Genomic DNA, 13,344 nt, shown 5'->3' on the forward strand with positions numbered 1-13,344 from the left:
TTTTGGGTGCGCATGGTGTCAGAGTCCTGCATGGCCTAGGTCCGGACTCCCGCAAAGCCTCCTGGCTTGCTTTTGGTTTGCGGGAAAACGAACATGCGAAGTGTTGCCGTTGAGAACATGGTGAGAAGGAGAGTGCGGGAAAGGCTTTCGTATGTCAAAGCAAAGACACACGAAGGAAGGTCTCCATCACGTAGGGTGGTTCGATGTCTGACTTGTTTGTCGATGATGCTTGGCTCACAGGGCAGGTATATGCAGAAGCTGGGAGGGAGGACGACGCGGAGGCGGCTTAGGGATGGCGTCTAAAGAGGAGGGATAAGCATAAGAAGGGTTGAAGAGTGCATGGGAAGGTTGAAGAATGAGATGGCATGATGAAGAAGCAGCGCAATGCCTAGCAGTGGTCACCGATGGAAGGGCGACAGAGATGTGAAATCATGAAGTTAGGAAAAATCGGGAGGAGAGAGGGATAGAGTTACCCCGGTGCATGAGTTTCGGCATGACTTATAGAAAGTGGGCCCAATAGCAATTAGGGAACAAAGGGAAAAGCTTCCCCTCAACCGAATGATGACTGTCGCACATCAGTTGTCTCCGTAGGCGCCTGAAAATTTTGATCGTACGACGCAGAGCGCAACATGAACGAACCACGTAGTTTGCAACATGGACCTTGTTGCAAGCACATGTGGACAAACACAAATGCTTGTAGCGGTTTGCGTCGGACGCCTCCTGCGTGTGCTACACGTTCCCACAAAGCTGACCCACACATTGACCATCCTTCTCTTCTACTACATTCTCCCTCGACCATGGAGACACTCTCCATTGCTCTATTCCCTCTCGACTCTCCGCCATGGGACACACTCTCTCTTCTTCTGCCTTTCGCCGTGACCATCCAATCCCGTCACGTCGCCGTCTCATCCCTACCTCGGCCACACAATGCCTCTCCCCAAGTGCTTGATCCCATCGGTGAGGGCAAAGTTGTCCGTGTGACCATGGCCGGTACGGTAAGCCATAGGGAGGAGGCTGCAACCTGTGAGCGTTTTTCTACACCACCGTGCTGCAATGGCGACGGTGAAACGACAACGACAACAACATGCTTCTGGAGTGGTCATGGGCGCTGTGGTGTTGCGGAGTGGCCATCACAACATCACCTACGCTGCAGATAGGGGGCAACGTTGCAACACGATCGATTGCAGAGTGGGCACCAAAACATCATCTCTATTGTAGATAGGGTCAGCGTTCGCAACGCCAACGGTGTTACAGAGTGGTCATCATAACATCACCTCTGTTGCAACGGTAGAAAACGATTAGACGGGAGCGCATCACGACTCATTTTGCAAAGACCCGAGCGCAATATGATCCATTTTGCAAAGCCGGGGCTCCCGTGCCATCCAACGGCTGTCAAGGCATCCGATTTGATCTGATCCAATTATCACCCCGCTGATGCGTAGCGTCGGTCGGGAGTCCGGAACAAGCGGGTGCCGCGGTAGTGAAACAAAGTAGATACCAGCCCTATGTTCAAAAAAAAAAGTAGATACCAGCCCAATCGGACGTACAATAGTTCTTTCTGTGGTGATCTAACGGCCAGGAATGGCTCTCGCGAGGAGGCCCTCGGCGTGCGGGTCTTCGGCCCTTCTAGGGGGGGATAATTGCAGCCCTATTCGCTGCAGCGAGCGAACCAAGAGGGCGCCTCCCTCCCGATCGAACGACCAGAGAGAGAGAGAGCGAGGCCTTTTTCCCGAGCGCGACCGCTAGGGTTCCTAGTCGCCGCCGGCCCTCCGCCGCGGCGTGCCCAGCCGGCCGAAGCCTCCGCTGCCCCGCGGCCGGAACAGGAGCCCAGCAGCGCCTCCCTCTCCCGCCCAGCAACGCCGCCGCCGGGAGCTACGCCGGTGACCAGTCCATAGGCAGGTAGCCCTCCGTCCTCCGTCCCCCCCCCCCCCCCCCCCCCCCCCTCACCCTCCTCCCTCCTCCCTCTTGCATCCTCCGTCTGTTCAATTTTTCCCCGATTTTTGTATTGGATGAGTACTTGCCGTAGATTGGATATATTGTGACAATATAATGACGACTGTTTCTTGACGAGTACTTGCTGAATGATTTTTCCAGTGCACGTTCAAGTTTACATGTGAAAGGATCTTGCTTGATTTCGTTCCACTGGTTTAATTGGATGAATAAACTCACACTTCGCAAGATCAAATTGTCGGTTGGTGTTTCTAGTAACTCTGTTTCTGTCATCATTGCAGGAGATTATGGAGTGTAATTCTTCAGATGTGCAAATGTCACACTGCGCGGAGGGTTCCGAGACTACAATAGAGATCAAAATCAAGACTTTGGATTCCCAAACATACAATTTGCGCGTGAATAAATGTGTAAGTTGATAATGCATGCTCATATCATAAACTATGGTTATAAAGTTGCTCTCTTGGAACACACAATGTGTTGTTTGCGTTGTCTGTGTGGTTTTCTGCTGTACTCTGGAAATACTTGGCTGTTTCCATGCAATATTTGTTCACAATCGGCCTGATTCCCGCAACTTCCTCCTGTTTTTTCTCAGTGAAATTACTGTTGCAACTTTCTTCTAATTCCCTTGAGTAATTTTGAGAACACACCAGTACATCCATATTTCATTAAGCATTGTGTTAGTTGGATGCCATTTGATATTATGCCTCTATGCCAAACGTTAGAAGTTGCAACTAGTCCCTCTCCCTCTTATTATCTAAGATTATCTTGATTTGGTAGTGTTATGTGTTGTTCATAGGATTCTTATGGTGTATGATTCAGAATTTTCTCAAAAAGATCTCATACTGTCCCTATTGTATATTTTCGTAGTTTATTGAGTGCTTTTCGCAGAACATATATTTTTGAGGAAGTTTTGATCAAGGCATCTGCTCAGTAAAATGATGTCCAGCGAAATTATATGTGTCATAAGATAAGAGTATGCTGGGTGAACCCTAGGAGTGATTCTGACTTGCTTAGATATTTTTTTGAATTGCAGTCTGAATGTGTTCAGCCTGCCCCCTCGACAGTGAGGATCAGCACAGAGCTGCACACATTGAAAGGGGTACTAAGTAATCAGGTCGATTATGCTAGATTGTCGATGCCTTTTGTGTCCCAAGCATTTCTTGCAGCAGGAATGAAGCACCACGTCTGTGCTCCATATGAGATGATGCCTTTGCTGCATAAATGATACTCCCTCCGATCCAAAAAAGTTTCGTGGTTTTAGTTCAAATTTGAACTAAAGTCATGATTGGATCGGAGGGAGTATGTTTTATAGCAGTCGTCCACTAGTCCATTACTATTCATGTGAATAGTACCATATGTCCATAGTCAATTAATAGTGGAGATGATGATAGTAGGCTATTTGGTCAGTATGGATATCTGTTTAATTTTGAAAGAGATTGGTTTAGTTCGGAAGATAAAGATATGATTTGTTAGGAAAGTTGGGATTCTATTTTTAGGCATCAAGTCGTGTCTTTTCTATAAAAGGGACAACATGTATCCTGTACTGATTTTGAAAGAATGATCATAAACTAGTAAAGATCCAATGTCCGTCCTGAACCTTTTCTTCCTCATCCCTGGTGCTGTGGCCATGTGCCGCTATGTTTTTAAGGTGGTAAGGCGAGGCGAGGCGCTGGGGGGGCGCCCCACCGCCTAAGCGCTAAAGCGTAAGGCGAGGTGACGCCTTAGACGTATGCATATATAATATATGACAGCCAATTAGAAGATTTAACAACTAGCATTAACTTAATAAATTGTACATACATATATAATAGATGGCAGTCAATTAGGAGATTTAACAACTAGCATTAACATATAAACTGTTACCAAAGCATAGGCCTCAAATTATCTTGTGTACATGACAGAACGGCGCCTTTGAACTTCAGCTTCATCCTCCTCATCAATATATCGCTCTGTAGCTTTAAACTTTCCACTGTTTAAGGAATTGCGCATCTCTATCCTAATCTCCATGGATGCCTCGGGACACTTATCCGCATCACTGGAACCCCCAGAAAGGTGCTGCTTCAGCCTTTTCACTCCAGCATGGATTATCTTGCCACATAATGTACACTGGAGTAAATCTTTCCTCTCTAAATCCGGCCAAAGCCCATACTTCCAAGCTGGATCGTCAGATCTAGCTCTTCTCCTGATTCATCAGAGCAGGGACACCTGACCAGTGGCTACTGCAGCAACACTGAGAGAAGGCCAATCAGTTGTCAAAGAAAAAGAGAGAACCAAAGCATTAGAGCAACCAGATCAAGCACGGGGAAGGAGAGAAGCGGTGGTGTGGCTGCTGGATGGAAGAAAGAGAAGAGACAAGAGCCAGAGGAGGAGGGAGAAGAGCTGCAGCCGGACAGGAGCCAGGAGCCATACCTTGTTCTGGTGCTGATCTGGTGGAAGAGGGTTGCGCCAGAGGAGAAGAGGGAAGAGCTGCAACTCGAGAGGGGGAGGGGGAGGAGCTGTAGCCGGAGAGGAGGAAGCTGGCGCAGATCTGAGGAGGAAGCCGCCGCCAGAGGAAACAGGAGAGAGACCTCTCGCCTGGAGACTAGGATTTGCACGATTGGTTCGATTCTCTCTCTCTCTCTCTCTTTCCCCTCCTTGTAACTGTTCGCGCGTGGGCCAATATTTCCCGCGCTTGTGTTCCCGCGTGGGCCAGTTTTTCCTGCTGGAGTCTCTGTTTCCCCTGCCTGACAAACCAGAGCGTCTGATTTGGGCCAAGGCGTGCAAGGCGGGGCTAAGGCGGACGATTCAGACGCCCTACAGCCCAAGGCGGACGCCTTACTCAATAAACTAAGGCGAGTACGACGCCTTGTCATCTGGGGGCGCCCTGACGCCAAAGCGTCGCCTAAGCGACGCCTCAGGGACGCCTTAAAAACAGAGATGTGCCGTTCGACTCTTGTCCCTTGGAGCTGTACTCACCTTCTATGAACGAACCTCTGTTCTAGGGCCATTATCCACCATGATACCGAGGAAACCACCACTTATGTACTCAGTTTTGGTTCTACTAAGCCTAAAGTCTGTCTCCACAACTAACTTTCTACTAGCTAATTGCCCGTGTGTTGTTGCAACAGGGGCATACATATTCTAGTGGTTCAACATCAGTCGTTCTGACATAAATCTTACACCCATCATATTCTAGATTTTGGTAAGAATTGATTTGATTGTAGTTTGGGGTAGGGGAAGGCAAAGAAAGTTCTAATTTATTGAGGTTTTGGTAAGATTTGATTTGGGTATGGGTAGGGGAAGGCAAGGAAAGTTTTGATTTAGTTGAGGTTTTGGTAAAGATTTGATTTGGTTGAGTTAATGCAGGACGCGGGGGAGGGGGATCGAGGAGAGGGGGGATTGAGTTAATGTGCATGCGGTTTTTAGGAAGAAAATCGTAAATACCAGGTGGGAGGGGATTACATTGGAGAGAATGGAAGAAAGGGTCAAAACCTTGGAAGCGATGCGAACTTGCCAACTCCCCTTTAATAGTACTACCTCCCTCCGGGTTTTTTGGGCCCCAGGGCCAAAGCGCAGGGACCAAGGCATACACGTTTCTAGGCGCAATTAACATCATGCACATCAATTTAGGCCCCTTGGTGCAGTCCTATTTTAATTGGAAAGTCATCAGTGTCGCCATCACTTGTTCGGACACTTGTCACAACATTATTGTACATGTCCTTGATGAGGGTAATGTACTTTCTTGGGACTTTATGTTTCTTCAAGGCCCACCACATGACATTCCGCGGTATCTTAGCGTAGGCCTTGCCTCCTTTCATCCTTCTTAAAATCTCAAAAATAGACGATGCGCTGAAATATTTTTCAAATAGTGGGTTCTATTCCTATTTTCTCAAACCTGTCAAATCGTGTAATCTTTGTTAATCTTTTGTCCCATTACAGGTGCCAATTCCTCTGCTAAAGGACAAAATAGCTACCGTAACTGGAGTCTTGTCTGAACAACAACGTCTGATTTGTCGTGGGAGAGTCTTGAAGGATGATGAACTTCTCTCTGCTTATCGTATCCTCATGTACTTTTGACTTGCATTCTTATATTTCTTGTCTTAACTATTGTTTACTTGATCAATGGACGTCATTTCTGGCAGAGGTTATCATTAGATGCAATCCAGTGCACATTATTTTTTCTTAGGAAAATGCAAAACTTTGTTTCTCGATGCAATTAATTGAAATCAGATAGTTACATTAGAAGTCTAGGATCCAGGTTATGAATGCCAGACAACTCAGCCCTCATGTTACATTCTCCATACTTGCAAAAGCTGTTGGACACATGCAACGCCTGCCAATGCCCATTCCCTTGCCTCCGGCTGGATCTTTTATCCAATGCATAATATGTCTGTCAGTTTGCCATTAAATATTCGCCCATTGCGAACGAACAATATCATAAGAAAATCAGGTTAATATTGAGTATTATAATGGAGTATTTACTCCATTTACAGTTTTTTATCTTTAGTTTCACAAGATTTTTAGAGGATGTTAGTCACATTGTTGGAATTTATGACGCTCCATTTGGAATTGTTTTGGTATACACTTCTAACATGTTTGCGGTTTCTGTTGCAGCAGCAAATTTCTTTCCTTTTATGTTTATGTCTGTACCATTATGCAAAGTCATGAATATGAATACTTTGCTCATGTCTTCACTCCTGTCATGAGAAGTTCCTAAAACCCAACTAAAGTCTCCTTTGGATCATGCCAACAAAATGGTATATGTGTCGTGTGTCAAGTTGTATTTAGATTCAACCCTGTAACTATTACTCCTTAACAGTAGTTTTTAGATGTTGAAGATGGCCATACATTGCATCTTGTTGTTAGACAACCAGGCCAGCCAGCTGCATCAGGAAATGCAGGAAATGAAGGTATGTGGAGTTTTTCAATTGTACAGTATGAATGTTTTGCTGATTGAAAGCTTTTTTTTAACATACATGGCTATCTTTGTATCTGTGCTATTTAGTCTTTTTTAGTTTGGAGTGCTTGAATACTTTGTAAGCTTCTTCAGTTGGAAATAGTTTCCTAGTCATAACTGGAGTTTGTGCTATATGTTGAATCTCTTGCATTATGTTATTCTTGTTTTTGTTGTGTCTGGACAGAGCTAGTGACCATTCTATAACGGTGTAGTGAAGCAGGTGTTGTGACCTATGTGTCATTGTGATTGTTGGCACATACAGTTCTGGTTGTTTAGTTGCAAAATAGTAATGTTCAAAAAATCGTCAAGCTTAAGTGAACCAAAAAGGCCAAAGCTTAGAGCAATGGGCGCTTAAGCGTTTTTTAAAGTTTGGCTGTTTTTGAATAATATGCACAGGAAAGTAGGAAACAAAATACATAGGTAACTCAAATAGCATCTAAAATGCAGTTCACACCATAGCAAAAGGTTCACACAGCAAGCAAAATAGCAGCTAAAAGCCTAAACTGCAGTTCAGTTCAAACAGACATATCCTAATAATAAGATAAATGGCATGTTGCGGTCAATTGCGCAAGCAGCCAATCAGAAGCATGCTTCCAATTCCATTCCATGACAATCATGGATCAGTCCTCATCCACATAGGTGTGTCCAGTCACCACTTCATCTTCATCATCCTCGTAATCTGTGTCCTCCGAATCTGTCTCCTCTGGTTCTTCTGTGTCAGACTCAAACTCTTCATCATGAAGATCTGTTTCATCTGACCATTCTGCAAGTACTCTGAGGTGTGAGCTTGTTGCCCTCATCGTATGGTCATTTTGGATGATAATCTGTAAACATCCGCAGTTACTATTTTTAGATTGTTACAGCCTGTGGCATAGGTAGACTAACCAGGCACAGTACAGTAGGGAATATGATTTTTTGTATCTTAGGACTCACACTTCCATGTTCTCAGTCTGAATACGAACTTCTTTTTTATTGGAAATAACTTCTGTTCCTTTATGAACTGTCAAAATATTTCAGCTAGTGTACCAAATTCAACTCGTCGTCATGGTCGCACAGTTCGCAGTATTGTGCTTGAGGCTGTAGATTTGGACCAGGGTAGTGAATTCTCTAGCATTGCCCAGGTAATTCAACATGCTCCTTATATTCTAGTTGTTCTAATTCAAGAATATCTGTATTTAGCATATATGACTGAGGTTTTGTTCAAATTGCCTCTATTCTTCTTTTGGCAGATTCTCCAGAGTATGTTGACCAGCCCACAAGTTCAGGTAATCCAGCATTCTCAAAATACTTCTTTAGATCAGATCTTTAGGATCTTATTTGGGATTAACTATTTTAATGCCAGGGTGGATCAGCACCTTCTGATACCAGACCTTCAGAACCTATGCAATCTTCATTCCCAAATGATGTCAGGGTCGAACTTGATCAACAGCAGGCTTCTCTGCATTTCCCTGAAGCGGCAGTTGGATCATCAATGCCAAATGTAAATCTTTGCTTTGTCTTTCATCCTCATTGCACGCCTGGTGAGGATGTAATGTCACATTGTCACTAACATACTCTATCTTTTGCAGGTCATCCCTGATTCCGTGAGTACAATTTCTCAGTACATTAACTTTATGAGGGACTCGTTTAGGAGGGAAGGCTTCAATGGAAATGGTTTGACTGTGCTTTCAATCTGCGATAGCATCCATTTTGTAGTTTGTTCTGTGAATATTTACCCCCAGTTCTTTTCTTTTGCAGCACAAACGGTGGGTAACATTGACCCTGGAACTGCAGGAAGTGCTCATGCTGGTGGTACACAAAGCCAGGAAAGCCAGCCTGGTTCAACTTCTGCACATCATGTACTTCCTACTGCAGCATTGCTAGCTGAAACCATGCACTCTACTAGACAACTTCTTGTTGACCTGGCTGGAGAATTGCTATCTGTAAGTTGCATCTTTCAAAGCCTTCTGGGTTTCAAGTAGCTGATGCAAAATGCTAGTAGTCGTTATCATTTTAGCAAGCTGTTTTTGTTTATTCTTGTTCAGCTGAGAATGCCGTTTATTTAGTTCTTTGCCTATTCCCTTAGAAGCGGACCTCAGGTTTTGATTCCAGCTATTCAAATGATGCCATGTTGGTACAGCCGTTTTATTTTAATTGGATAATGAGCTGTACAAAAGATTTTATGTTTATACTGAGTAACCTATTTAGCTACAAAACTGAATTTGACGTTTGAATGTGTTAACTTCTTCAACGCGGCGTCAAAATGAATTAATGTATTGTGTGTTATGATATGGCACTTCAATATGAATTAATGTATTGTGTATTTGGCTGATACAGGTTTACTTGTTGATTCTGTTTGCTGTTTATATATTAAGTTACTAAAATTATCAATTTTTACATCACTTACCTGTGTTTGAAGTCTGGAATTTGAAATCATGTTATCATTCTAGCAACTCTCGACGCAATTGGGAGATCTTGGGAATGTAAGTGACTCCACAACACGGAGGAACCTTCAACAGAGTGCAATGAGACAAGGTGTTCTCCTCCAGAGTCTTGGTTCATTACTTCTAGAACTTGGTCGCACCACAATGACGCTTCGTATCAATCCCGCACCTGTAGGTTTCTGTGACAACTATGTTTACCTCATTTCAGATTGGAAACGATTTTGTATTTGTACTTCTGCGCTGACCCATTTACTATTTTCAGTCAGAAGCGGTTGTAAATTCTGGACCAGCTGTTTTTATATCCCCATCTGGGCCAAACCCTCTAATGGTTCCTGTGAGTTTTTAAATCTTAATTTAGAATTAATAAATAGAGAAGGCATGTATCCTGTTTATCCATTTGCTAACTAATTTCTGTCCAGCCTGTTCCGTTTTTTCCAGGACCAAGATCTGTCCAAATGGGTCAGATGTTTTCTAGTCTTGGTTCGCAAGGCTCTGTTCTACACCCAAGAGATGCTGATATCCATATCCGTACAAGTGAGTAATGCTTCCCTCTGTTGATTCAGTTTTCCTTTTGGAGCATTATCGGTGTGTGAATTTCATTTTTTGCTTTGTTATGTACCGAAGGTCTGTTCAGCTATCATCATACCTTAAGTTAGTTGATGGTGGAACTGTGGAAACACGAGTTCTGAGAGTCGAGCAGTGTTGATATTGTGCAGACGGGAGTCCTAACTTAGCAGACTGAGTAATCAGTACATGTAGGGTGAATGTGTCACTTAAAAGTTTCAGTTGTCACAACCTCTAGCTGATAATGGTTTGAAATTACCAAATTGTTGTAAGAGCCAGTTCAGAAGTGCAGATCGGGGGTGGTTTAGATCTTTGATGTCTTATCTGGTATATTATATCAATCAGAACATGCAGGGTGGGCGTGTTGATTCAGAGTTAGATTTAAGAATTCATGACGCTTGCTTTTAGCAATTAATGGGGGTATGCTAAACTTGATGCAGTTAGTAAGCACGGATTGGGATCTGGTTTTATCAATTTATGGTTTTATACTAAACTTTGTGCCAGATGCAAGCATATATTGGGATTGGGAATTATTTAGAGCTGAGGTAGTATTGTCATATTAAATAGATCAGAACAAGCAGAATAGGGTGTGTCAATTTAAAGTTAAATAATTGAATCAGGAGAGAGTTTTTTCTGTCCCTGTGGCTTGTGATTTCCCTCCCCTATTTCTGATATAAATACTTATCTCTTTTGCATATCTTGTATGGGTCTCTCTTCTGGTTTGACTTGAAAGAATAAATAAATAATTGATGCATCTGGGATAACTGCCTGGCGTGTTCATTTTTCCTTCTGTTGTTATTTTGGTTGATGATAATGGTTAAATGCCAGTCTTTTTGGATGTTAGGTGGGTCTGTGCCTGTAGCCAGTACTAACCCAAGTGAATCGGTTGGGGCACAGCAAGCACAAGAACATACAGATAGAACTGGCAATGCTTCACATTCAAACGCTAGAGAAGCATTTGCACGAGTTGCAGGTGGTGCTCCTTTTGCTGTTGGGTCTGGAGTTAGACTATTGCCACTTAGGACAGCTGGTGCTGTGCCTGCTGGCATCAGTCGCTCTCCATCGGGTTCTTCTAGTGGAGGAGTTGGTGTTATCATTCCAATGATCACCAGAGTTCATCAAAGAGTAAATTCTAATGGTAGCGGTGCACGAAATGGTCAAACTTCAAATGAACCTCATAGTGACACCCATGCTAATCTGCAACCGAATCCTCAGCCACCTCAAGCACGTGAAGCAGGTGAATGAGTTTCCTTACTTTCATCTGTGTTGTTTTCGTCCTTTTCAATTGTTGTGCTATTTGTTCTTTAAATCTGGAGTTTCTGTTAGGGGTTTAATCTGGTTGGGTGGCGCCATATTCTTGGGGCCCAATTTATGCTATTGAAAATTTGTTCCTCTAGCAGACTCACGGCTAATGCAATCCTGAACCTGGGTCCTGTCAATGCCCACTGATCCTCATACCTTGTTGGATTTGGACAGTTGTTTTTTTGAGAAGATATTTGGACAGTTTTTGTTGGCTGCAGCTCGGATTCGGACCATAGTTCTCATCGATTCGAATAATATTGTGAAGGCGGGGGATGTTAAAGGGATATGGGTGCCATGTCGATGGTAACAACTGCCATCAAATGAAGTCTGTCCCATAGGTTTACATTGTGGGTGTGCTTGTCAGCCTGTTCACTGACAGGTCAACAAGTTGCTTTTTTTTCTTGAGTATTATCATGGCGTGGTCGCTTTGCTTTCTGAATGTGAACTTTTCCGAATATTGCAGGTGGAAATGTTTACACAAAAACGCTTACAATCATTTCTAGTTTCTACCCTGAACTAATATCTGTAACATAAAATAAAATGCCAGGTGATTTCCCCCCTAAAGAGATCAAACTGATGGTAACTTTTTTTTCTGACAAAAAACTGACATTACCATATGTATGACCATATATGATTTTAACAAATGCTGTTAGGATATGAGGGCAATATCTGACTAAATCTGATTAGTTTCTACCTGAGTTGGCACTACTTTTGCATGCCATTCCTTGATGATTCTTCATTCGGTATTCTGGTCCACATGTTGACATTTTGGTGTTCCGAAAGACAAGGCTTTAATCATGAATGGATTTTTTAGGTAATCTGGGACATCCTGTCGAGGTCAATGTGGGGAACAGTTCTCAGGCTTCCCATGGTCAGCAGAATGGCCAGGGTCCTTTTTCTCAGTTGGTGGACAGTCTCCAGTGGATTGGATCACTGTTTTCTGGAGAAAATCCCCCAGCAAACGTTTCAAGTCAGCATGCACCAGCGGCTTCTGCTGAGCCGGTAGATGCTAGAACAGTGGCCAGCGACGAGGGGATACGCTTTGCTAACTTGGTCAGGCAAATTATGCCACATATCTCCCAGGTTGAAAACCAGTCTCAAAGCACCCCAGCAGACACCAGCAGTACTCCTTCACAGGCAAATGCAATCCCTATTTCTGTTAGTAACTTCATAAATAGTATCGAGTTATTTGTAGATGTGTTGTAACATCGAGTACTGAATGCAGGCTGCCGTGCCTGAGAGCGCAAACGGTTCAAGGGATGGGCCAAGTGATTCCAGGAATTCACGTCAACATAGCCGTGACCCAGTTGAAGGCCCTAATTCTAAAAGGCAAAGGAGGTATTGCACGTCTCGCACATGTTTTATCTATTTTCTTATGGTAATAATTATAGATGTTTCATTGCATTGATTTGTTTGATCTATTCATGTCATGATTTCCCTCGTAAGTGTTCTTGAAATATCTGTTGGCTAATCATTTGACCTGTGTTGAACTTCTTGCAGAATGAGTGAGTGATTCAGGTGGGCTTGTTATTGTTGGGTGGGCGCTGCTTTTGCAGTCTGAGCTGAGAAATTTTTCCAGTTGCTGCTACACCAGAGAATTCATGATGATGATACCGTGAGTCATAATCTTATTGAGACAAGTGGAATTGTTTCGAGTGTATAGTCGAGCCTTGGGATGTTAGGCGGTTCATAACCTGTGCTATTCCTTCTTTGCACAGCAGTTCCTGTAATCCTTTTTACTTTTTTGATGAGAGCATAAGATGTTTTGCAAACTGGTATCCATCTCCAATATGTGGAAGTCAATTATATTTTGGGGTGGAAATATCCGCGCGATCAATAAAGCCTGGCTTGGTGCTTGCTGCAGTAGAGCCCATTTTTATGTCACTTGTTGCCGTAGATCATCATCGTTCTGGTCAGTTGGTCAGTTCAGGGGGAAAGGAATATGCATGTACTCCCTCCGTAAAGAAATATAAGAGTTTTTAGATCACTAGAGTTGTAATCTAAACACTCTTATATTTCTTTACAGAGGGAGTAGCATGTTGCTTGAAAGGCTCTTCGTGTGCATGTATGGTTAGAGCATCTACAACCTGAGTTGGCAAATCCAGGCTCTATATGTCCGCGGATGCCCTCAAATTATCACAGGAAAAAGTACATAGTCCTAACATAGTT

General features: G+C 43.5%; 1 protein-coding gene across 3 annotated transcripts; it reads left to right on the plus strand.

Annotated features, from left to right (window-relative positions):
- Positions 1-1,652: 1,652 nt before the first annotated feature.
- Positions 1,653-13,054, plus strand: LOC123068678 (ubiquitin-like domain-containing protein CIP73). 3 transcript variants are annotated; one of them, XM_044491295.1, is made up of 16 exons: positions 1,654-1,899; positions 2,232-2,357; positions 5,869-5,986; positions 6,759-6,839; positions 7,904-8,007; positions 8,116-8,151; positions 8,229-8,366; positions 8,455-8,539; positions 8,624-8,808; positions 9,316-9,480; positions 9,572-9,643; positions 9,729-9,843; positions 10,718-11,110; positions 11,990-12,312; positions 12,401-12,513; positions 12,676-13,054. In XM_044491295.1, the coding sequence occupies exons 2-16, from the start codon at positions 2,238-2,240 to the stop codon at positions 12,686-12,688; spliced, it is 2,061 nt and encodes a 686-aa protein (XP_044347230.1). In that variant the 5' UTR covers positions 1,654-1,899; positions 2,232-2,237; the 3' UTR covers positions 12,689-13,054. The 3 variants fall into 3 exon arrangements, with proteins under 3 accessions (XP_044347232.1, XP_044347230.1, XP_044347231.1); XM_044491296.1 differs by having other exon boundaries at positions 1,655-1,895; XM_044491297.1 differs by lacking the exon at positions 10,718-11,110 and having other exon boundaries at positions 1,653-1,899.
- The last annotated feature ends 290 nt before the right edge of the window (positions 13,055-13,344 follow it).

Source organism: Triticum aestivum, chromosome 3B (assembly GCF_018294505.1).
Source record: "Triticum aestivum cultivar Chinese Spring chromosome 3B, IWGSC CS RefSeq v2.1, whole genome shotgun sequence".
Classification (NCBI taxonomy): Eukaryota; Viridiplantae; Streptophyta; class Magnoliopsida; order Poales; family Poaceae; genus Triticum; species Triticum aestivum.